Below are 24,430 nucleotides of genomic sequence, written 5' to 3' on the forward strand. Positions count from 1 at the left end.
AACTACAATAAGAATGTATAATTTATTTATTTGTTTATATAATAATAATTTATTTATTTTGTTTATATAATAATAATTTATTTATTGCATTTATTTAAATTATATGATGACTTAAAACATTTTACAAATGAAAAATAAAATATTAACTCACTGTTACAATTGAGATATTTTATAAAATTTATATATATGCATGAGAATTTAGAATATTATCATTATATTAATTTATGTAATTTGTAATCAGACATTTTAGTTTATTTTTTATTTCATTCTAATCACAATATATCTTATATTATGCATAATCTTACTAAAATATACCTATGCATTTGAGACAACAACCAACCTAAAATGCAAATAAGAAAATTAATCAAAAATTAATATATTTACAAAAAATAAATATTATAGTTGAATTCAAATAAATAGACAGAATCCAATATGTCCAAATGACTACTAAATTGACCATAAAAATAACAAAACCGATTAGATATAAATATTTAATTAAAGTAATATGATATAATTAATATAAATTATACATACAAATTATAAATTAATTAAAAATTAAAAATAAATATCAATTAATTATTATATTATATTTATTTTATAAATATTTATGTCCGTGCATGAGCACGGGAAAGTCACCTAGTAATAAAAAATTATAGGAACCGAGTAATTTCATATGCGCTTGGTTGTGCCACGTGGTCCCTCCAGTGCCGTTAAAGAAATACAAAACACTCTCTAAGAAGAAGAGAGGCAGCCACTGCTTCTTCATCATCATCATCATCATCATCATCATCATCCACACCACAATCAATCTCAAAATCTCCCTTTTCCATGGAAGCAGCTGTGCCAAGACTCGTCTACTGCGGACCCCAACCAACTCGATTCTCCTTCTCCTCCCGCCGCTCCTTCGTCTCCAGCATCCCTCGCCGTAACCGCTCTCGACGGATTCTAGCTGTCGCTACTGATCCCAAACCTACCACCGCCGTAAACGGATCTTCTTCTTCGTCTTCGTCTGCGTCAAAACCAGTCAACAACACTGTCTCCACGGTTATTAAGATTCTACTTCTCCTCCCGATTTTATGCAATTTCAGATTAGGGATTGTGGAAAATTCTAACACCCAAATTTGATTTTTTTTGGGGCAATTCATCAAACAGAGAATAAACGATGTGTCGAAAGAGATCAAGAGAGTGAGAGCTCAGATGGAAGAAGACGAGCAGTTATCTGTGCTGATGAGAGGCCTTCGTGGCCAGAACTTGAAGGATTCGACGTTCGCCGATGATAGTATTCAGCTAAGGCTTGTGGAGGTAACCGATTAATAATCTTTCAGCTCAAAGTTTTAGTCTTTTGACTTAACAGCATTTTTGTGAATGTCTCGTTTCATCTTCGTTTTACAGACTGGTGAGAGCAGTGAGTTCTTACCTTTGGTTTATGATCCGGCTACCATTTCTGCTTATTGGGGTAAACGACCTCGTGCCGTTGCTAGTCGAGTTGTCCAGTTGCTCTCAGTCGCTGGCGGGTTTCTCTCGCGTATCGCTGGGGATGTAATTAACAAGAAAGTCAAAGAGGTACTATATACTTATGACTTGTGACTTGTTGCAGATTCTAGTGATCTTTCTACTTATTTTAGTAGGGTTCAGTGAATGAACTGTCAATATAAAAGATAAGTGTAGGTCTTGTGGCTTGCATAACTTTGTTTACTTCCTTATGCATTCTAATGATAGACAGTGCTTTAAACGTTTGAAAACCATCTAGTACACACAGTTGCAGTACTGTTTCAGTATTGTTCTGCTTGCAAGAATCTTATATGCAGTCTGAGTCTCATTTTTCGTCATTTTCAGAATGAGGTCGCTAGAGCAATTGAGTTGAGGGAAATTGTTACTTCCTTGGGTCCAGCTTACATTAAACTTGGGCAAGCTTTGAGTATTCGACCAGATATACTCTCCCCTGCTGCAATGACAGAACTACAGAAGCTCTGTGACAAGGTATATTGTTGTTCCCTTCGTTCCTTGTCATATAGTCTTTTTGATTTTTCCCATTAGAGTTTTCTTTCTTAGCATGGCTAAATGTGGGGTTTTTCTGTTTCATTTTTTTTTTTTTTTTTATGTGAAGGTCCCTTCATTTCCTGATGATGTGGCAATGGCCCTTATCGAGGAGGAGCTTGGCAAGCCGTGGCATGAAGTTTACTCAGAGCTCTCTCCTTCCCCAATCGCTGCGGGTAAGTTTTGAACATGTTATTCTTATGCCCAACTTTTCATTTTTTAGTAGACTTAGTTCCAGATGATTTACAGTTAATTTTTTTTTTTTTTTAGCATCTCTGGGACAAGTGTACAAGGGAAGATTAAAGGAAAACGGGGATTTGGTGGCAGTGAAAGTACAGAGGCCTTTTGTTCTTGAGACTGTGACTGTTGACTTGTTTGTTATACGGAATTTGGGTCTTTTTCTACGGAAGTTCCCTCAGGCAAGTTTTCGTCTGATGGCTCAGTGTATTGTTCTCTTTCACCATTTATCTTGCTGACTTTCGGGAATTTTCATGCAGGTGTCAGTAGATGTTGTTGGACTGGTTGATGAATGGGCTGCTCGTTTCTTTGAGGAGCTGGACTATGTTAACGAGGGAGAAAATGGTACATATTTTGCAGAGATGATGAAGAAAGATCTCCCACAAGTACGCTTCATAAGTTTTTATTGACCAGTACTTATGTGGTTTAGCATTTGTGGACTGGTTTCTAATCGTGCAATCATTGATGGGTTCAGGTTGTTGTACCAAAAACCTACCAAAATTACACGTCAAGGAAGGTTCTTACAACACAATGGATTGATGGCGAGAAACTGTCACAAAGTATTGAGAGTGACGTTGGAGAGCTTGTGAATGTTGGTGTTATTTGTTATCTAAAGCAGGTAACACTTCCTGCATACTTGTTGCACATCATTATAAATTTGTCCTTAGGCTACACACTTATTAGCTTACGCATGATAAATGTCTTACATTTATATTCTTCCTCTAAACCGTGATATTGTTTTGTGCTTCAGTTGCTTGATACTGGGTTTTTCCATGCTGACCCTCATCCTGGAAATATGATTCGTACCCCAGATGGGAAGCTTGCCATCCTTGATTTTGGTAATGGTTCTAGTTCTAATTAGTATAATCATGTATCCAAAATATGCATTTGCCTCCGCGGTTACAGTTAATGTGGGGTGAGAACAGTCTTTTGTTGACATTTTTATGTTTGTCCATTCATTGACAGGTCTTGTCACGAAACTGACCGATGATCAGAAGTACGGAATGATTGAAGCTATTGCACACTTGATTCACAGAGACTATGATGCCATTGTCAAAGATTTTGTCAAACTTGGTTTCATCCCTGATGGGGTCAATCTGGCACCTATATTACCTGTCCTGGCCAAGGTTTTTGATCAGGCCCTTGAAGGTGGTGGAGCTAAAAACATCAACTTTCAGGAGTTGGCAGCAGATTTAGCGCAGATAACTTTTGACTATCCTTTCAGAATTCCACCTTATTTCGCCCTTATAATTAGAGCAATTGGTGTGCTCGAAGGGATAGCTCTAGTGGGGAATCCTGAATTTGCTATTGTGGACGAGGCCTATCCTTATATCGCTCAGGTATTTCTTTTATGAACTCTGTAACTGTGCGCAGACCACTCATTCACCGTCTTTCATTAGACCTTACAAAATACTGATGGTCAATGTCTTCTTCATATGATTGCCTCAATATTTAGAGGCTCCTCACCGATGAATCACCTCGCCTGAGGGAGGCTTTACGCTACACAATATATGGGAAGACTGGCGTGTTTGATGCTGAGAGATTCATCGATGTGATGCAAGCCTTTGAGACTTTCATTACAGCAGCCAAAAGTGGAGGAGGGGAAGATATGAATGGAGGCATGGCTGAGCTGGCTCTTATGCAAAACCAGACAACTAGTCTGGTTCCTTCGTTTCCAGCAAGCGCATCACAACCGAACCAGCCAGCTCAAACGAGAGTCGCCTTGTCTTTTCTGCTTTCCGAGAAAGGAAACTTCTTCCGCGAGTTTCTACTAGATGAGGTATTTACCAATCACAAATCTAACCACCTAAACCTATGCAGCATGAATGAGAACTGGACGATTATTATGTAGATAAGCTTAGAGTTACTTAATTTCATGGCATCCTGAGTTCTGACAAATGTTTTGGTTACTCAAAACAGATAGTAAAAGGCATCGATGCAATCACGAGAGAACAGCTGGTGCAAGCAATGGCGGTCTTTGGATTCAGAAACGCACCACCAGTCTTCGGTATGGTACCGACACTAGGACCCTTCAGGCCTGCAGCACTTCTTCCATCTGTAACAGAGGAAGACAAAGTCATCTTGAACAATGTGCAGAAAGTAATCGAGTTCCTTACCGCAAGAAGCTCCATGTCGAATAACCCTGATCAGGTTAGATTCATAAATCTCTCTGAACCTTGTCAGATAATTGAGAATCAATATCTGTTGTACAAAACTTTGAACGTGTGTGTGTGTTCAATACCATAAAACAGGTAGTAGATGTATCTCAAGTGGTTCGGGAACTGCTTCCTGTGTTGCCTGGAATCTCTGCGACAGTATTGCCCGAGATTATGAGTAGGCTTGGGTCAAGAGTCATGGCGAGAATAGTTCGGGATACCTTTTTGTAAACATTGGGTTGAGCTTTGTACAATTGTGCATATATAAGTTTCAATTTATAGTACCGATAAAACATACAGACAACAGCTGATTAAGATTGTCTGTTCATCATTAACACATATACTTGCTGTAATAATAACAGATGAAATGAAAGTGTATTTTCCTTTCCACTGTGGCCTACATCTTATATATCTAATATAATGCAAAATGTTCTTATTGGAACATGTTTTAATTTAGGGTTAATTTGCTGATAGCCAAATTCTGATAGCCAAATTCTCAATGAAAATTAAGAATATATCAATGATTTTGACATAATTAACTCACTAACATTTAACACTTATTTCATGTTTCAGATGTGAAGAAATTTATCAACAATCTTTTTGATTAAGAAATTTTGGAGAGTTAAGAAAAAAACAGAGAACAGAGGTTGAAGAAGTTGAACTTGTAGATGTTAATGGTGTTTTGGTATATAAAACACAAAATTCGTTGAATATCACAATCAAATTTTTTTTAGTTGTCTAGTGAATTATTAAATGTTTGAAGGTTATGCAATGCAACTTCTCTTTAATTTTATCACATAATACAAGATTTTATTCTGAAAGATAAAATTCAAAGATACAGGTCACATTACACTAGAGAAGCTGTTTTGCAATAACCATTAAGTATCTATAAGGTAAAGGAAGAGAAGATTGAGAGTATGAGGCGACCAATATCTCTGATAAGAGAGAGGCTTTCTCAAGAAAAGAGTGGCAGAGACTGCTCTCCGGAAGCATATGATATGATACGCTTTTTAAGAGGGGAAATGTAGTGAGCCCCGTGAAATGCAGCCGCTCTGAATGCATTCAAAGGTCCGAAATTGACTGCATACATCTTCTGGATCCCATCTAATACCGCCATCATTGCTATATTTGCAGGCTTTCTCTCTGCTTCATATCGTTTCAGCAGATTCGCCTACAAGACAAAATGTTACTGAGGGAAGAAGATCATCAATATTTGGTTTAAAGAGTTAGAATCCAAGCGAGCATACGTACCTCGCCTATATCGGTACCAAGAGCGATGCCTTCTGCTATAGCTCTGGAGAGGGCACTCGCATCTGCAAATCCTAGATTAACTCCTTGACCGGCCAAGGGGTGAACAGTATGAGCAGAGTCACCCACGAGAGCCACACGGTTTGAAACATAGTCTTTTGCATGCCTTAAAGACAAAGGAAACACCATTCTCTCTGAAGAAAGCTTCACAACCTTTGGTGGAGTTTCAAACCTCTCCTTGGCAGATATGTTCACATCTCCTGTAAGCCAAGAGAGACTACTACCTCCTGAACTTGTCGTCTCTGGATGTGGGCCGTATCCATAATCCAGAGCGTCGTTTACAGCTTTGATGAAGTCATCCTCGCTCATGGATTTGCGATCTGAGGCCTCTGTAGGATCCATAGTCCATACAATGTTGCTAAACTTGTCGCCAACAGGAAGAAGTGCGATGGGTCCATTGGGTAAAAACCGTTGCCATGCAGTGAAGTTTTCGACAGTGTGCTCAACTGTACAGATTATAGCGTTCTGAGAGTAGTTCCATCCTGTTGTTTTGATTCCTGCCAACTCCCTCACTCGAGACTTGGACCCGTCGGCACCTACCACCAGTTTTGCATAGACGTTGTTTCCATCGCTTAGCTCCAGTTTCGCAAGGCGCCCTCGCATAAATAAATCTGCTGTGGATGGTACTTCACCAAGACCAGTCAAAGAAGAACTAGGTAACATACCCATTGCGTTTAACCTCGCTGGATAAATAGTCTTCTGAAGATCTGATTCCTGCAAATCCCAAGCTCTCTCGTGTTAGAAAAACAAAAATATGATTTATGAACTCTCTAAAATTCAGATAATCTGACTAAGAAGTTGAAGAAAGTACTAAGCTGGTTTAGCAATTTATAAGAAATTACCACAAATTTTCTTTCTAAACTTGCGTTCAGGTGAAAACCAGACTAGCTATATACATAAGCTTTTTGGAAGTTTGATATTTAGCTATGCTTCATTTATCGAAAGAAACGAATGAAAAGGTAGATGGAAATTTTGAAACGGGCAAAACTACTGCAATGACATGAGAAAGGACATGCAAGGTGGGAGTTACAAGAATGGGGCCATATAACGTATCCTTCTTAGGTAAACTGGGATTGAACCAAGAAAGCAAAATACCTGAACACAAGATAGCTGAGAACTCTGAAGAACTTTATTCTCCACAACGCACCTGGATCATGTCAAGAATGAGCACATCATCAAGGATGCAGATGTACTGTATATACCAATATGCTTACCCCAAGATATCTTGATCGACATCTTTAGCATTGTATCTTGTATATCCAAGCCCCGTGTAGTCCCAGACCTAAAACAACAACAAAAGAAAATGACATAGGAGGACTTTGTTAACGTCTAGCAGATCATTATCAGTATATGCAGATCCTACACAGAGTAGATCATCACACCTAGATCTGATAACAGTTTTGGTTTTAAGATCAACTTCAAATAAAGAGATAAGCGCCAAACAGCAGTAAATCAAACCAATGTCGAGCCATGATCAAGAACCAAAATCATAGCCACAAACCAAAGTGAGGTATATGCATTTCAGCAGCCATAATATAACAACTTCGGAAGTATTAAGAAGTTAATAATCATTACCTGCATTTTGTCAAAATAGGCATGTCGCTGTTCTTCAATGTATTTCCAGGCACCAATATCTGCATGATAAAATGACACCAAAGTTTTATAACTATAAAGGGAAATACATGGACTTTATCAGAGGACAAAGACTAGATCAAAATTTGGGTTCGAAGTGGCAAAAGCAGAGCATTTCAAACTCCTTATGCTACAATTTTTAGGCTCTTCTGGTAGCAAATTCTAAAAGATACAAACTGTGGGAAAAGTTGAGAAACCTTTGAGGAAGGATATTGTTGCAGGTGTGACGGTACTGACTCTAGGATCAGGTAGGTGCCCTTTCTCAATGATGTTTTTTCTCCCCAAAAGAGGATTGTTGTCAATAATAGCAACATTCAAGTGCTTTGTCAATGGCTTGCTAGCTGAAAGAAGAACAACCATGTTGTCAAAAATCAACAAGACTAGCAAGCAAACATGGGCTTACCTAACGAGGCAGCTAAAGCAATTCCAACCATTCCACCACCGACAATAGCAATGTCATGTTGAGGACTATCGCCAGTGGAATTTGCATTGGTCTCCTACAAATCATTTATCAAAAGTGACTATCAACTTGTACAAAATCATATTCAATGTCCCACTCTAGCAAACAAACAAGGTTTTTTGTTGTCCCAAACATGATGAACTACACACAAAATGGACCAAAGAAGAATATCTAAAGTGTCCTTCCAAGACAAGACAGCGAATTCACAAGGACATAAAAGCAGATCATCTTACATTGGAACCAGCAGTAGAAGAGACTTTGCGTGTCACATGAGTAGAACAAGCCCTCTGAAAGATATGTTTTGATCCACAGAGATTAGTCCTAAGTTGCCTTGCAAGCACCCTGTCCCAGAGGACAATTAATTACATCAGACATCACATGGTATATATATATATATATAGCTCTGACCTTACAAAACTGAACAACAACACACACACAAAGTAATCTAACAAGAAACCCAAATTTCTATACAGATTGCTGAATCTGTCCATACACCAGAAACATGATCACCGACACAAGCAAAAAAAACAAAAAATGGAGAAAGGGAGAACTCGTGAGAACCTGTTCATGGTGTTGGCAGCTTTGATAACGTATATGGACAAATTCGAATAAACCGGTTCGACCCGTGAACCCTATTTCACTCTGGATATCAGCAACAACAGTGAATCATGTAAGCAAGCGTCTTGGATTAGATGGAGGTTAGAAGGAGAGTTTCGCCGGCAACAATTTTAATTAAGGGGTTATTCGGGTCGGGTTTACTTTCTTGGTCTGGGTCACGTGTTATAATTTTGGTTATTTGGTTTTCAATCGAAAACCCGGTTCACTGCTGGACCGGTATCAAATGGTTTATTCAAAATCATCCGGATTTACCCAATCAATACATGGGAGAAGAAGAAAAATAATGCAAAAGAAGCAGGATGATGATTGAGCTGCAACCTCCGATGGTGATTTGCGAACTAATCATAAAGGCTGGGTCACAACTATATGGCTGAAAACTTTCTACAATCTGGTCGCTGTAACTAGCCGCAAGATATTATTATTGTGACAAAATAAACATATAACATTTGATCGTGGTTGCAGGTCTCAGCAACATCAACATACATCACACTTTTAACCACATATAAGTAATAAAAGGAATAAAGCCAATCGAAAAGAAACCAAACTCATAGCAAATTTTATGTTACAAAAGAATCAAAAGTTGAATCAAATCGCATCACCATCCGTGTTTTGTTATATTGCCTTTCTCTTTGCAGACTGCAAGTGGGAGTGTCGCTTCAAAACCCAAAAAGCATAACTCTTTCTTCAATGTCTTTTCATGACCAATCAATCTGTGTAGTAGTAGGTTAGTATTAAAGTGAATTTAGCTAACTTGCTCTGTCTTTTTACCCTTTTTGACTTTCTGTGTATCTGGTTTCTTTTTCTTTGATTCACCACTGACCCACGTATAGCCTGCCGGGATAGCAAATGGGTCTTGCATAGTTTGAGACTTTCTGCTAGAACCATCTTTGTTTGACCTAGCTCGACGAAACCAAGAGGACGATGATGCGTTGTTGGTGAAGTCAGCTGGACTCTCATAGCCACAAGTAGCAGTAGGACTTGAGGGAGGCGTCTTAAACTCATCTGCAGGATCAACTTCTTCGAACTTTGTGAATGTCACAAGTACTTTTATCGTCGGTACCACTGGAATAGCAACCTACATTTCACAAGCAATCTCAATATAAAACTCATCTTTAAGGAACATTATAAGCTCTTAAACGTTACCTTTACTGGAAACGTTCCTGCGGGAAGCTTTGTGGTAAGAAGCTCCCTGAGACGCCGAATAGCCTTGACTTTGTTTGCGAGTATGTCAAGCAAAGGAAGCAGCTCTTCTGTCTGTAACGGAAAGTTTGTAGATAGCCAGAGCACAGGACGCAAACCTTTCTTGTATTCGCTCTCTTGGTGACTCTTACTAGACACTCTTGGCTTCCTGATATGATCATTATCTACCGAGTGTCTTCCTGGTTTTATCTGATTAGTGTCTCCTAGAAGATTGCTTACCTTCTCATTCACACAAAGAGAGCTTCTCGGAGGCGCGTACTTAATCTCCTTCTCCTGCTTAATCATTGTCGCCTCTTTCTTTCTCCAACCACCTAACCACCCTTTCTTCTCCTGTTTCTTGTGAGACGGACTAGAATCCACACAAGGAGCCTCAACAAAACCATTCTCACTATCCACATTTGGGAACTCTGGTAAGTCCAGCTTAAGAGCAGCCTCTAGCTGCTTCTGCTCTTCATCCGTTAGCACATCGCAGAGCTCATCATCACCACCACCACCACCGTTCTCTTTATCACCCGATGAGCCAGGAACTTTTCTAGACTTGATACTAACAACCACATTGTTCATCTCATAGACCTTAGCTCTCCAAGGACCAACCATCTCACTCTTCTCCTGCCTCCTCCAATTCGTCTGCGGGTTTAAAACCGCTTGCGTCACATCGATCCCCGGTCTAAAGATATTGCTCCTACACATCGCAGCCACTTCTTTCTTCACATCTTCATCCGAGGCAACGCTAGACGCACCGTCCAACGCATTCATCACTTCTTTATCCTTATGATTCACCATGTAAAGCGAACCACGAGGAACTTTCCCATCTTCAGACCCATCGCCAAGAAACAGTATACTCTGATCAGACCTCTGGATCTTGAAACCGTCGAAGCCAGCCATAGTCATATCCGCTCTCAGATTCGACCCCACTTTCCACACCTTGTAAGTATCAGAAGGAGCGACCTTTGAGACAAAAGGCACAACAGAGCTCTCAAAGTGAAAACTCATCTCCAAGTAAAAGTCTTTCATCTTCCTCATCGTCGCTACCAAACGAGGCAGCCTCCTGCACCATTTAGCCCACGCTAGAGGCTGGTAATGACGCACGATGATCATGGCGATAGACTCTTGTCTGCTGCAGACAGCTTCTTGCAACGCGTTCCAGCCATCTTCGTTCTGCAGAGTCCAGTCAGCTCCGGCAACCATCAGCATCTCGGCTGATGTTGCATCACAGAGCTTCACCGCTAAATGAAGCGGCGTGTCGCGGCGTGGCACGTCTCTTCGGTCGATAACCGAGGAGATGGCGTCGGAAGTAGCTTCCTCGGATAAGGAGTCTGATTCTGATTGGATCTCGGAAGGGTCTCGTGGCTTTGGGAGGGAAGAGAGGATTGATCTGAGAGTCGCGTGGTCTCTTGAAGCAACGGCTCGGTGCACGGGGCTGTGTGTGTACTTGGAAACATCAATGCCTTCCATTTTCAGATCAAAAGCCTCAACGCTGGATAAAAAAAAAACATCAACTTTAGAGTCGGGTCAATCAGAAACTGGATCAAAGTCTTAACTTTGGTGTCGGGTCAAGTCGGAAACAGGATCAAAGTTTCTTGATTTGAAGTCAAACTAGAACACGGTTCAACCTAATCCCCTTCTTGAGAAAGTTTAAACCTTAATTGGAATCAACGGAGAGAAATGGAAATTTCTAACCTTTTAACTTGCTTCGCAAGAAAGAGAATCACGTCTTACTCCGTAGCTTGAAGCATTGTCCACTCTAAAGCTTCGTGTCTTCTGTATTGTTTTTTTCTTTTTTGTGTTCATAGGAGAGAAGGAGAAGGAGAGAGAGATTCTTGTGATCTAAATCCAGATCAGACACGAGAAAGACGCATGTGGGCGCGTGGACCAAAATAAAACACCGAGAGAAAGAAAGAAATCAATCTCGAGATTGTGTCTTCGGGAAATGATTAAACAAAAGATCGATTGGATCAAGTAAGGAAAGACAATTTTTTAGAGAAAGGGAAGAAGGAATCAGTCGTGAAGTTGCAATTTTGCTTAGTGGGAGGGAAGCAACCAAATCCTAAGACATAGTGAATTTTATATTTCAAAATGTATTATTATATTATATTCATTTGATTCAGAAAATATCAAGTAAAATAAGAAAAAAAATATATTTATATAAATAAATAATAGTACTTAAAATTTAAAAATAAGATGATTTGAACAGATGAGTGAATGATAAAAGTAGTAGCAAAATAAGGAAGGTAAATATGCAAGCGTAAGAATGAAACATATCTGATATTTTAGCGTTGTTTAAGATTTTTTACATGGTTAAACTTTCTTGTGATCGTGTATGTAACAAATTAATTTAATATGTACAAGTTTGGTTATATATATATACAATACAACCAGTCATGATAAATGATATTTACACAATACAACAAGTCAAGAAAATTGAAAAAACACGTACGCAAAATGATAAGCTAATTGATTCTTGATTAATATAACATTTGATTTCTCACATTGTGGCACAAATTGTTTCTTCTCCACTGATCTGTACCCAACCAACATATGCTTTTGAAAGTATTTAGCTATCTGACTAGCATTATATTTAACTGTATAATTCAATTACGGTTATATATTTTCAGTAATCCAACTAACATCACGGTTAGCTGTATAATAACAACACAGTTATGGGTTTTATTTATCCAACTTACATGATGGTTAACGGTGTAATAACAACAAGAACCATCAGTCAAACTACAAACATTCCAACATAGTTGAAAACAAACGGAAGGTCGAAGAATCACACAAACCGAACGAAAACAAATCAAAACAACATTGAGTTCATGAAAAAGAGCGTAGAAAATACAGATCCATAAACATATTAAATGGGAAAGCTGATAACATAACCAAAACTGCCATATAAAGATTCAAACATGCCCACATTTTCTTCATAGATCATTAGTGCTACTCTTTGCACTTTGCTAGCAAGGATAACTTATCCAACATATAGATTTGCAGAAGTCAACACCAGCAAGCTGTGTGTCTAGAAAAACCCAGTGACGATGGCAAACTCGCGGAGAGAGAATCGTACTGGTTTACTAGCGAAAAGGAACCACACCTTGTGCTTCTTCAAGAATTTCAGCTGTCGAAAGAAGGTTTATCGGCTTTCTTCACCAATTTTCCCAACAGAGAAATACGAATAAGCTCAAATTTGTTGGCTTTGAGAGTGTTGAGAATTTGTCTGATATATAAGGGTTTGTGATACGATGTCACTCTGATCCCAACTGATTTTTCTCCCACTGCAAAAACCCTCTCGGGAACAATGCATGATATTCATTTTGGATTATCGTTCAGCATTTTCTGGAATTGTCTACCGCAATTCTTAGAGTTCTTTCTCTAGTGAGTTAATCTGAAAGAAGGAATATTTAGGGTGAGAGAGGAAGAAAGATTAATATTTTAGATTTTGAAAAACTTTGGTTCAAAAACATCAAAATAATTAAATTTAGCACATGACATAAAGCAAATTTAAGTAAAGAATGCATATAATGACAGTATATGATATCTTAGTGAATATACCTAAAATATTTTGTCTACTCTTTGTCGTATGTCAACAGGCTTAGGATGTAGGATTATCAGAGTCATATTTGATTTGTTATAGTGTTCAAAGAATTTGGTATTTTGCTAATTTGTCGAAACTGTGTTGGTATTCTTTTTTTTTTTAGTTTGGATATCTACTTATGAGAATTTTTACTCATATGATTTTATGATAATTTATATCTTTTTATAATAAAAGTTTTAAACCATTGATCACACCGTTTAAAAAGTGAGACTTTTAATAGCTTTAGTAACTTATATTCGTTTATAAAAATTCAAAAATATAACATAAACAAAAAATTAAAATTTATTATAGAATAAATGTGATTGTTTAATTTATTTTTATAAAATGAAACAAAATGATAGATAATATACAAATTGTTATCAAATATGTATTATTCAATATCATTAGTTGTCATATACATTTTAAATCACATTAGGTAATTTTTAACTTCTATTTAAGGAAATAAAAAGAAAGATTTTTTTGTACATTGTTAATTAATTTTATGGTTATTTTAATAAGAAACATAATATATGTTTAGGTGAACTGAATAATGAATGACAAGTATTGTAATATTTTAGTAACTAAAATCTATTTCTATAATAAGTCAATGACTTTAAGTATCATTCTAGTGATGACATATTAACATGGCTCACATGTTAAAATGCTTCTCAAATAATATATATATAAGAGAATGTTTTAATCGATTTCTTTATGGAAAATATTATCGTGTATTTAATCATGAAAAATAAATCTTTTGTAGAAGAAAACGCATGTATAAGTTGGTGTTTGGAATAGAATTTTAAATGTTATGTATTTACTAGCTTTGTATCGACTAGAAGTATCTTGGTAGGATAAAATAGAGGTCAAATTTATTATATTTGTTCGTCATGTAGAGAGACACGATGTGATTATCCAAGAATATCTAGTTGGATTATGGGTTTGGGAAAGGGATATCATGTACATATACAATAATCTCAAATCAAGCATCATCCACTGAGAATGATTTATCAGAATCAAGATTATATCTGTTATATGTATATTTACCATATACAGTTACGAATCTAGAATAATTATTAATCAGAAGCACAAAATCCCCTAATAACTAACTCAATTAGATAAAAAAAAAGTTTCATAACTAAAAAATACTTTCTAAATTTATCCTACAAGGTTCCATATGTTTGATTCTTTTCACAACTACTTCATTTGTTATTTTCTCAAACAAATCTTTTTCAACAAAACAAACAACACAATCATTAAATAACTTATCAATTATCCAATTCTGCAAGCGAGTATATACAATCTGCATCGCTGAAAAACATGTTTCAACTGTAACGTTGGCAATAGGTAAAGTCAAAACTAGCCTCAAAAGCCGATAAACCTAAGGATCAAAAGATGTTTCTTTGTCTTCACCTTCATGCATGCAAGATCTCGAAGATCTTTCAAATTAGAAAAAAAAATCATCTTCCCGAAATATAGAGACCTAGTTGATGCTCAGGAGTACTCCACTCGATAGGACCAAAATTTTCAGGATAAAACTCAGACAATCTCAAAACTTTTGACTGATCAAACTCTTAAAATGAATTAGTGGGGCTCAAGGAAGCAATGCAGCCAAGTAGTTATGAGTTTACATCATCAAATCCGTCATTAAACTCTTGCATATCCAATACAGTGTAAAAACATTCAACCTTGTAATGATGCAAGTTGGTTATACTGCTTCTTTTTCTTTCTTTTTCTTGAATTCTTTGAATCAAATTCATCATCCATAACCAGGAACTCAATCTAATAGTTCTCACAAAAGAAAGAAACTTTATTGATCAGAGATCCGCATATGTCATCTCTGATGTTGTACAATTGTTGCTTGGTGGATTTTACAAGCGACGTAGCATTCAGAATGTCATGATTTTTCCTTTGAAGAGCCTTTGCCAAGTTATTTTAATCCCAAAAAGAAGCAACATTAATTGTAAGTATAACACAAATCAAAGGAGTTGAAGTATTTGAGAAGACCATTAGCTTGGCGTCTTTCGATACCATCACTTCCATCGATTTCAACATACTCAAGCACTTTAATGATACAAGTGAACAGATCAACCAATCGCATCAATGTTTTCTAGTCTGAAACTCAACGAGTTTTACTGGATCTTTGAAACAAAATCTATTGGTTCAGTCTCATTCCATTAGTCTTCTCGGACCATATATTTCCTCTTACAAGAAGCTCCAACCACAATCAACAAGACATCAATCTTATCAAAGAAATCTTCAACTTTAAAATTCTTCTGAGCAACTGCAACGACAACTAATTGAGCTAGATGAGCAAAACAATGGACATAACATGCAGAACTGTATTCTCTCAAAATTAGAGCTCTCAACCCATTGAATCATCATTGATATTACTCGCTTCATCGTAACATTGTCCTCTTAACTTTTTCATCCTCAATCCATGTTTAGCAAACAGTGAATCAACAACACTCTTCAAAAATAAAGAAGATGTTTCTTTCACATGAATCAGGCCAACAAACATTTCTTTAACTATCTTTTGTGTATCAACAAAGTGAAGATCTTATGGTTCTTCGTTATCTGCATATGGTCTAAACCACTGTCATTTGCTCTTTATCTAAAACATGTGAAGATTCATCCACCAACAAGCAAAATACATCATGACCAACTCCTTCAATAATAGATTCAATAAATTCTTCCGCAAATCAATGAACAATATATGTTTGATTTTTATGGGACACCATCTAGTTTTTTTGGGAGACATTCTCTAACACAACTTTACTTACAATCTCATTTTACTCTGTAATATATTTCACAAGCTCCAAAAAGTTTCCCTTGGTAACTGAATCCCTCGATTCATCATGACCTCAAAACGAGAGTCCTTGTCTTAAAAATACCTAGAAGCATCAATTGAAGCATTCAATCTGACTTGTATTCATTTTTAACCGAGTCATTTTGCTTATAAAAATCATAAACAATTGATTGTCTTGGTTTCATTAGAAAATCAGCCATTTTCAATGCACTATTGTGAAAACTATTCATTGTTCCTACATGATCACATACTTTCTATGTCTTGTTCTTGTCATCAAAGTCATTGATCACAAATGCATCACTTCCACATTTGTTTTTAGTGTAATCTCTAAATAAGTAGCAGAACAAACAAAACACTTTATCCTTTCCACACTATATTGTAACCAATCGCCATAGAGATCAAACCAAGAAGGATTGAATAGTCTCAAATTACTTTGAAACAATGTTTTGTGAAATTCATAACCACGAGGTTGACAAGGACCACTCATAAGATATTTGCATTTTACGTCGTCTCTTTGATTTGAAGAATATTCATTTATCATTTACCTATCTCTAGGATCACTAGGTTAATTCTCCAAATCATCTTCAAAGTTTTTTTTTTTTGAGAAGGCAAATCATCTTCAGACTTTTCAGAAGTATATCCAATTTTTTTTAGGTTTGAAATATTTTTTCATTAATTTTTTTTTCTGTTAAAAAAAAAATTAGCACAATATTGTAGTTTCTATGTTCTCACGCTTTTTATTACTTAAATAACATAAATCAAAATTTTCATTTAGTTTTACCTTTTTTAACTTATGTGTTAAACTTGTTATGCACAATCTTTTTGTATACATGCAATTAGATTTTTGTGATTAGGAAAAAATTTAATCGGTAAAAACTGAAAAAAAGAAGACCAGTGCTGGTCTTGAGTTTTGTTGGGAACCATTCAAAACTAACATATATATCTATTTTTCAAAAGTAATATTACATTTTGTAGTTTAGGTTTTGAAGAGATTATGCACTTCGGCCAAAACTACCAAATATTCAAAAAGAAACATGGAATATGGTAAACCTTTGTCTTGCCCATATTTATGGCTTTCACAGCAGCCATGCGTTGTTAGATGTCCTTGTATCAACTCATGTGTGTGTTGTTTCTTTAAAGGGATATATATTTTACTTTTTGTCATTGGAGAGACACTAAATAAATAAGTATTTTAACCATTTTCATTCAATTTAATGCCAACATGAAAATATATCGTGGCTGATTTAACTTCAAACCCGGCAATGACATATAATGTTTCTGATTACAACTATAAAGTTTTAAATTGCTATATAGACTGTGTAGAACATACCATGCACTGCTTGTCGATGATTTTTTTCAACCCAATATTTTTTATATGGATGCAAAAAATGAGATTTCATATTGTATATATAAAATATCGCTAAATAAATTATTCATAAATCATACTCAACATATGGTACATATATTTTGCTTTATGTAATAATTTGTTTCCCAGAAGTTTGTCATTTGTTTCTGTATGTTTTGGTTATTCTGTATTTTTGTTTCAACTTTGTGTTTTCAAATTAATTAAAATTCTAATTTTGTCAGAAAAAGAATATCATTGATAAATATTTTTTGAATTTGAATATTTAAAATTTGAAAAAGAGTATACAGAAACTATGTAGAAATTATTTTAATTTTATTTTTGGTATATTGATTTATTAGTTACCATTTGCTTATGTGCAAATCAAGAAGAAGTTTTATACATTTTCTTATAGAAATCAGAAATTGAGTGTATTGAGTAAAACAACTTGGGTTAAGAAATTCTACAAAATTATAAAAACACCTTCCATTGTCTCAATACTTTCTAAATAGGTTTAAAAATCTAAGTAGTATTGTAACTATTAAAGTACATTGGATTTGATTAAGTTTTCACATTGTGTTTCTTTTTGGGTGTAAATGTTAAGTCGGATTATTTTTGTTGGCTTAATTTAGTTAATTGTACAATATTTATTTAGTTTTGGTTTATATGTACATATATACATTATATGAAAATGAGAAAATATATTTTAATCCAACAAACTTATTTTTTTTTGTTCTTTAGTTTTTTTCTTTTTCGTAATAGTAACTTCATGTTTCTTGATCTCTGAAGACCATTCAAGGTTTCCTCAAAAAAAAATTTGATTCAGGATAGTTATTAAAAAAGATTAATTTATAACTTATAAGTCTATTTTTAAGACTAAGAATCCTAAAGCCAAAGATTCAGAAATAGCTGGGTTCTTTGTTGCAGTTAAGTTTCGTCATAATTTTTTTCTTTTTTAGATAATGCACTTGCATTTTTACATTAGTAAAAAGATATTTGCAGTAGTCGATTTCTCTGTTTCATCAAGCTATGATCAAATTTAAGTAAACTTAATCTTTGAACAAATTCAAGTAAACTTGGCGAATATATGTATATCAAATTAGCATAAGAGTATTCCATAAATTACATCTTTACTAGGGTTGCATATGATAATCACTCGATAGCTTGAGTTGTTCAAAATGTTTGTTATTAACAAACTGTGAAAATAACTTTAGAATTTGGATTTTAAATAGCTTGTATACTGTTGACAAAAGGGAAAATAGTTAGTATAATATCACTGTTATGAGTTATCTCGCCTATATAACACGAGTTCTAACTATATTATACGAGTTGAGAACTTAAGAAGGTAAAATGTTGGAGATTATAGTAGACAAATGACTAAACAACATGTCCGAGTAACATTACTATGCATGTTGAAGACCATATATTTGCTAGTACATTTAGTTATGGTGTGGCACACCAAATTATGCAGCAATAATCGCTACTTCTACATCAGCAGTTCATTGCTTTTGTTTTTTTTTCTTTTGTCAACCACTAAATATGTTAAAACATTGAAACTTGACAAATTTAAAGTATCTGCTAAAATAAATATATACCGTATACTAAAACTTATTAGGTTCCAAATTTAATTTATCTCTCCATATATATGTATATAATAATTGAATATAAATTTAATCAATCCAAAAATTGTTTGCATTAAATGCTACAAATAAGTGAATAACAAATAAACATTTGTTTATCGTGATCTCCAAATAATCAAGATAACTGATTGATCTTTTGCAATACTGGAATTGAAATCCCTCTTCAGATCGGTCATCTCCCATTTTCATAATTAAGAATGACTTATTTTCATGTTTTTTATTAATCATTATGACCAATTGCAATTTTCCCATGTGGACAAGAGATTTTCTTTCTCAAAACACTATATATGTAAGAACAACTTATTTTCATGTTTTTATCAATCATTTTGACCAATTGCAATTTTTTCATGTAGACGAGAGATTTTCTTTTTCGGAACACTATATATGTACAATTGATTGAAACACATACTTCAAAATAAATACTGATGTCCCCAGTACCATATAATTAGATTACATGAAATGCGTTAATTTAAAACCTCACAATCACTAATCAATATATCTAAAGGAGAACTATTGTTTTCCGTCGGTAAAATAATAATTAAAAATTGTGTTTACTCCATAGGTTCAGAAACAAGTGTATTGAATTTATTCTAACTGGTCGTATATTTATTTTGACTTACTCCCCTCATATTTGTGTAAAAGTTCGTATTAAAAAATAAATAAATAAATCTTTTAGTCAAAAAAAAAATCTCTAATTTTCAATAATATTTTAGATAGAATATATGAATAATTCAGTTGTGTGTTCTATTGTTGCATAGGATCACTTGTAGAATGCTAAATGATATTCCATTGTTGCATAGGATCACTTGTGGAATGTTGATTGTATTCACTGCATTGCAATCTATGCAGAAATGAAAATGTTGGAACTGTACACTTCCTGGTGACAACTGCCCCCTCATTCAGATAAGTTTCAAGTTTCTTTAAATATAATTTTTGTCTTCAAACCATTTTCCTATATCATATTAGGGAGAGAGAATAAAATTTGTCCACGCGTAAGCATAATGAATTTGATAACTTGATAAATAAACACCGTATACAATCAAATTATCCATTCTCAAAAAAATAGAATTAAGTAAAAACATCATTGACACATAAACAAGCTTAATCATACATGTTTAAAGATAATGAATAGTATTTAGTTTTCATAATTTACGTTTACCTTTATACCATTTACTCATTTTGAAATATATTTTAGAGATTTTATACATATTGATAAAACATGTTACATTTTGATTATAAATATATTATTTTTTATTAATTATTTTCACAATTTTCAATCAATAAAATTTAATAAAATAATATTTTTAAAAAAAAATTTTACAGTTTACCACTATTACTAAAAGGTACATTAAACTGTAAAAATATTTTTTGAAGTATTTTTCTAAAACATGAATTATTTTACAACGGAATGAGTATGATATAAAAATATGTAGAACAATAAAATTTGAAAAGTTATAGTTTAAAATTTATTTCATGTTTTAGTTTTACAGCTAAATTACGTTTATTTATTCAGCTGTTTTATAGTTATGTTATATATATATATATATATATATATATATATATATTAGTTTAAATATTTTATTTTCCTTTAAAACTTAATTTTTCATCTAGCCATTTCATTAGTTTACTATTTAATTATATACCAGTCAAATAAGACAAACTAATTCAAAATATCCTACATATAGGTATTTAATTGACTATCATATTCTTTAAAATACAGTTGGACGCCGTGAGATTGTTTCCCTAAGAAGCTACATATTGACACGTGAAATAGAATTACTCCTTTCAGGATATCTCATAACGCCAAGTGTTGGTCGTTCTTAAGCGGTCGGAGCGACTATAATCCTACACGTACAATCGTACCACGTGAAGCAAGATCAATTTCGCGTAATACAACGTTATAAAATCCGAAAGAGACAATGTCATCAAATGTAAATTAAGGATTCTGTCATCATCTTTATTTTGTCTGGCTACCAAGTTATGAGGTCGTCTCATGTGAGCTTGTTGCATTATACAAAGCTTAATAACTATATATTTCGAAGCTAGATTCCAAACGGGCCATCAAGATTCTCCTTAATATATAACTTCAGAGTAAGACATGTAGCAAAGTTGGTGTTGGTATTGATCACTGACGTCCTTATATCTATACTATTAAAAAAGAAGGAGTTCCAAAAAATCTACTTATAAAAAGTTATTGGACCTATTCATTAAACTTAGCTATTTTTTTGGCCTCACTTTATATATTTCTCTAACTATACACTAATCAATTATCTTATATTTCTCTAACTATAAAATAACCAATGCTCATATTTAATACTCAACTTGCTATAATACACCAAAGATTTATACATCAATATTATTAATTCAGAATCATTGATATATTTCACTCCTATTTTTCTTTGGAATATTACTTTTGTGCCACTAAACCTATTAAGAAAAACAGATTATTTTATAACTGATTTAATAATCATACAACCCATGATCATTTTTCTTTAACAAAAGCAGTTACTATAAAAACATTTGGATTTATTGGTAATTAAAGTCTGAACAATACCATACTTTTAATTCATATTAAATGTTTTATGACCCAAACTAACATAAAAACATGATGCAAGTACGGTTAACAGAAAGTTAAAAATATGATATCATTCTACGGTTAAAACATATTAACTTCCAATTACGATTAGAGAAATACTTCACAGTACAACAACAAGCTTAATTATATTTCAAAATTATAGCTTTTTTTTTAAACCTTCCTAAGTTATTTTTGTGATAAAAATCTTTTACAACTGGGTTTATTAGGAGAAAGGTATTTGTATAAATATTTTCTCAGGAAATTATAGCACTTTTAGAATGTTTTTTATGTTTAAATAAAATATATTATTTATTTTTAACATTTATAGATAACTCAACTATACTCAACTTAATAATAATTTTATTTCTAAAACTCAAAAATTTAATCTTAATATAGTCATTATAAAACCTATAAACTAGAATGTATAACATAAAAAATGTAGTTTATTCAATTTTATATCTTAGTAAAATTTATATGAGAAATTTAATCAAATTTTGAAAAATATTATCATGTTATTTTAGATTTTTACCATGTCATCTGGTATAGATTCACGAGTTAATATGTGTTTTAGATTTTAAAGGATTTTAAATAATGGATTTTTATTAAATTGAAACTAGATTATATATGGTGACTGCGTTTACTGGTTTGACTGTGGATACCACTTATTGGTGTTTTGGTTCTTTTTAGTGGAAAATTAGACTGAATGTTGACGACTTATTAAGATATTTTTTTTAATATTTGAAAAACATGTTTGAGTAATTTTTTTTATTGGATAATTCAGCTTATAAATAGTATATTTAAGATATTTGGTTATTTAGAAATTACATATAATTAATATTTGTAGATATATAATTTATATTTTAAAAATTCAGGTATCTATTTATCTTGGTTCTAGATATATATAATATGTTCGGTTATTTATAAATTTTGGTTCAAGTTTGGTTTCATTTTTTCAATTTGGTACAGGTTGATTATTCGGTTCCGAATAATATGGCCAAACTTATAAACTATCTTATATAAAAATTTATATTAAAAATTATTAAATTCAAGAAATAAACCCGCGCTTTCTAAGCGCGGGTCAAAATCTAGTTGGTTTTAAAATCGATCTTTTATTGAAAATTTTGCATTCTTTTTCTTATTCATTTACATGGATGGACATGCTAATTTCGCATGTCTCATGTTTATTACTTATTACAACCAGTCACTTTAACTAAGACATAATCAATGTTAGTAAAGGTAATATATATTCTTGATTCTCTGTCGACAAATAGTTTTTGAGACTTTAACAGTTTAACTTCACTAATTTTAACGGAACTCAAACAAATTCAATTCGTTTAAAAAACTACGGAAAACGCCCAGTCAAGGATCTCTCTTGATTAATGCATTGATCTCAACAGTAAACAGGAATGAATACATGATGAATCTCTAAGCAATTGCCAATGCTAGAAATTTGGGTACTGCTATGCGGGTATCGTATTCCCTCTGGTTGCTTTCAATTTTTCTTTTTACGATCTCTGTCAAGTTAACTCGTCTTTTAATTTATACAGGGTCACTTCATCAGGCATAATCCTTGTGGCAATTAAATAGGCCCTTTTAATCAATTGATTCAACCTCTCTTCTTATCCATGTTAGAATAAGTTCACTGCGATCTGCGCTAACATATAACATAAACAAGTATGTCTTTAACTCTTACAAGGCAGAAAACGTGGACCAGGTTAGGTTTTTCACATTTTCGACCTATGAGCCCACATGCAGTTTGTGTTCACTCTCTTTTTTTTTGTCGTCAGTTTGTGTTCACTTACATAACGTGGACTTTACTTTCACCGAGTGTGGTCTAGTGATGAAACTATTTCCAACTGGCCTGATTCGGCACCATGTACTAAAACGACGTGTAATTCTTTTTTAATAAATATGATCTCTTTAACCAAAATTAATAACTATGCATGGACTACTTAGCTCTTTCCTCCAATAGTCTGATTTGAATCACATGTATATGCACAATATTATTTGGGGGTAACTACTCAAAGCCATAACATGCAGATTGAACTCATCACATTGTCCACTATTTAGGTATTTCAATTTTGTCCTCGTCCGATTAATTTGTTAATCAAGCATGAACTTATAATGTGTACACTTTGGAAATTAGAAATGATTAGTGAGCCATGTTTAACCAAAAATTTGCAACTTCCAACACTAAATATAAGAGACTGGCTACCCATAATCTTTCAAAAGAAAATTGAAAAAAACAAAATATAATAAATACAGTTTTTACCAATATATTTTGAAAAAAATATATTATAAATTTATCCAATAATATGCAATCAATTACAAACATGTTATTAGTTATAATATCTAATAAGAAAATAGAAATGTGGTTGTTTTAGATACAAATAAAATAAAATAGCATTATCTAGAATGATATATATATATATATATATATATATATATATATTTATTTATTTATTTATTTATTTTTGAAACTAGAATGATATATCTTCCTTGAAGTCTTCTCTTTTTGCCTTGAAACCCAACCCACGTGGTGGAGTTGGCGGTGCTTCCATGAGCTCATCCTGGTTTATTACGAGATCATGACATAACTACACAAGAAAATATCAATAAAGACACTAGCCATTTAGAATAGTGGCTTGATGCAAATATTCTTTTAGAACAAAACAATATTCGAATCTCCGCATTGTTGCAGTTTGTTAATACTGCAAAACAAAAGATAGATGTAGTGCAGTTACTGATCAAGATTAATTTCTTTGGTCAAGATTAATAGGCTATGATTTGTACTTAATATCATCGTTGCACCCAAATACAAACTCCTATAGTGTAAGATATTGTGTTA

General features: G+C 33.6%; 3 protein-coding genes across 5 annotated transcripts; 1 reads left to right on the top strand and 2 right to left on the bottom strand.

Moving 5' to 3' along the window:
- Positions 1 to 719: 719 nt before the first annotated feature.
- On the top strand, positions 720 to 4,820 carry LOC103828682 (uncharacterized protein sll0005). Its single transcript, XM_009104305.3, has 13 exons — positions 720 to 1,044; positions 1,153 to 1,302; positions 1,393 to 1,563; positions 1,837 to 1,980; positions 2,108 to 2,213; positions 2,308 to 2,456; positions 2,535 to 2,660; positions 2,750 to 2,893; positions 3,026 to 3,113; positions 3,241 to 3,614; positions 3,731 to 4,054; positions 4,195 to 4,425; positions 4,527 to 4,820. Exons 1-13 carry the CDS (start codon positions 829 to 831, stop codon positions 4,659 to 4,661), a joined length of 2,358 nt encoding a protein of 785 aa, XP_009102553.2. The 5' UTR covers positions 720 to 828; the 3' UTR covers positions 4,662 to 4,820.
- A 316-nt stretch (positions 4,821 to 5,136) lies between these two features.
- LOC103828683 (ubiquinone biosynthesis monooxygenase COQ6, mitochondrial) lies at positions 5,137 to 8,604 on the bottom strand. The gene is made up of 9 exons (XM_009104306.2): positions 8,392 to 8,604; positions 8,064 to 8,172; positions 7,774 to 7,867; positions 7,568 to 7,711; positions 7,314 to 7,372; positions 6,953 to 7,020; positions 6,834 to 6,885; positions 5,682 to 6,452; positions 5,137 to 5,601 (listed from the first exon to the last, which is right to left on the bottom strand). The coding sequence occupies exons 1-9, from the start codon at positions 8,397 to 8,399 to the stop codon at positions 5,386 to 5,388; spliced, it is 1,521 nt and encodes a 506-aa protein (XP_009102554.1). The 5' UTR covers positions 8,400 to 8,604; the 3' UTR covers positions 5,137 to 5,385.
- A 246-nt stretch (positions 8,605 to 8,850) lies between these two features.
- On the bottom strand, positions 8,851 to 21,653 carry LOC103828684 (ankyrin repeat domain-containing protein 13C-B). Of its 3 annotated transcripts, none has more exons than XM_009104308.3 (3): positions 11,329 to 21,653; positions 9,592 to 11,125; positions 8,851 to 9,523 (listed from the first exon to the last, which is right to left on the bottom strand). In XM_009104308.3, exons 2-3 carry the CDS (start codon positions 11,101 to 11,103, stop codon positions 9,191 to 9,193), a joined length of 1,845 nt encoding a protein of 614 aa, XP_009102556.1. In that variant the 5' UTR covers positions 11,104 to 11,125; positions 11,329 to 21,653; the 3' UTR covers positions 8,851 to 9,190. The 3 variants fall into 3 exon arrangements, with proteins under 3 accessions (XP_009102556.1, XP_033130357.1, XP_018508801.1); XM_033274466.1 differs by having other exon boundaries at positions 9,592 to 11,120; positions 11,185 to 21,653; XM_018653285.2 differs by having other exon boundaries at positions 9,592 to 21,653.
- Between the last annotated feature and the right edge of the window lie 2,777 nt (positions 21,654 to 24,430).

This window comes from Brassica rapa, chromosome A07 (assembly GCF_000309985.2).
Source record: "Brassica rapa cultivar Chiifu-401-42 chromosome A07, CAAS_Brap_v3.01, whole genome shotgun sequence".
Classification (NCBI taxonomy): Eukaryota; Viridiplantae; Streptophyta; class Magnoliopsida; order Brassicales; family Brassicaceae; genus Brassica; species Brassica rapa.

Coding starts and splice junctions, on each gene's coding strand:
- LOC103828683 (XM_009104306.2), bottom strand. Junction 7,021..7,313: donor CCTATTTTGACAAAATGCAG/GTAATGATTATT, acceptor TTGTTGTTTTAG/GTCTGGGACTACACGGGGCT. Junction 5,602..5,681: donor TTGGTACCGATATAGGCGAG/GTACGTATGCTC, acceptor TTTGTCTTGTAG/GCGAATCTGCTGAAACGATA.
- LOC103828682 (XM_009104305.3), top strand. CDS start 829: ATGGAAGCAGCTGTGCCAAGACTCGTCTACTGCGGACCCCAACCAACT. Junction 2,457..2,534: donor TTCTACGGAAGTTCCCTCAG/GCAAGTTTTCGT, acceptor ATTTTCATGCAG/GTGTCAGTAGATGTTGTTGG. Junction 3,615..3,730: donor CCTATCCTTATATCGCTCAG/GTATTTCTTTTA, acceptor CTCAATATTTAG/AGGCTCCTCACCGATGAATC.
- LOC103828684 (XM_009104308.3), bottom strand. CDS start 11,103: ATGGAAGGCATTGATGTTTCCAAGTACACACACAGCCCCGTGCACCGA. Junction 9,524..9,591: donor CAGGAACGTTTCCAGTAAAG/GTAACGTTTAAG, acceptor TGTGAAATGTAG/GTTGCTATTCCAGTGGTACC.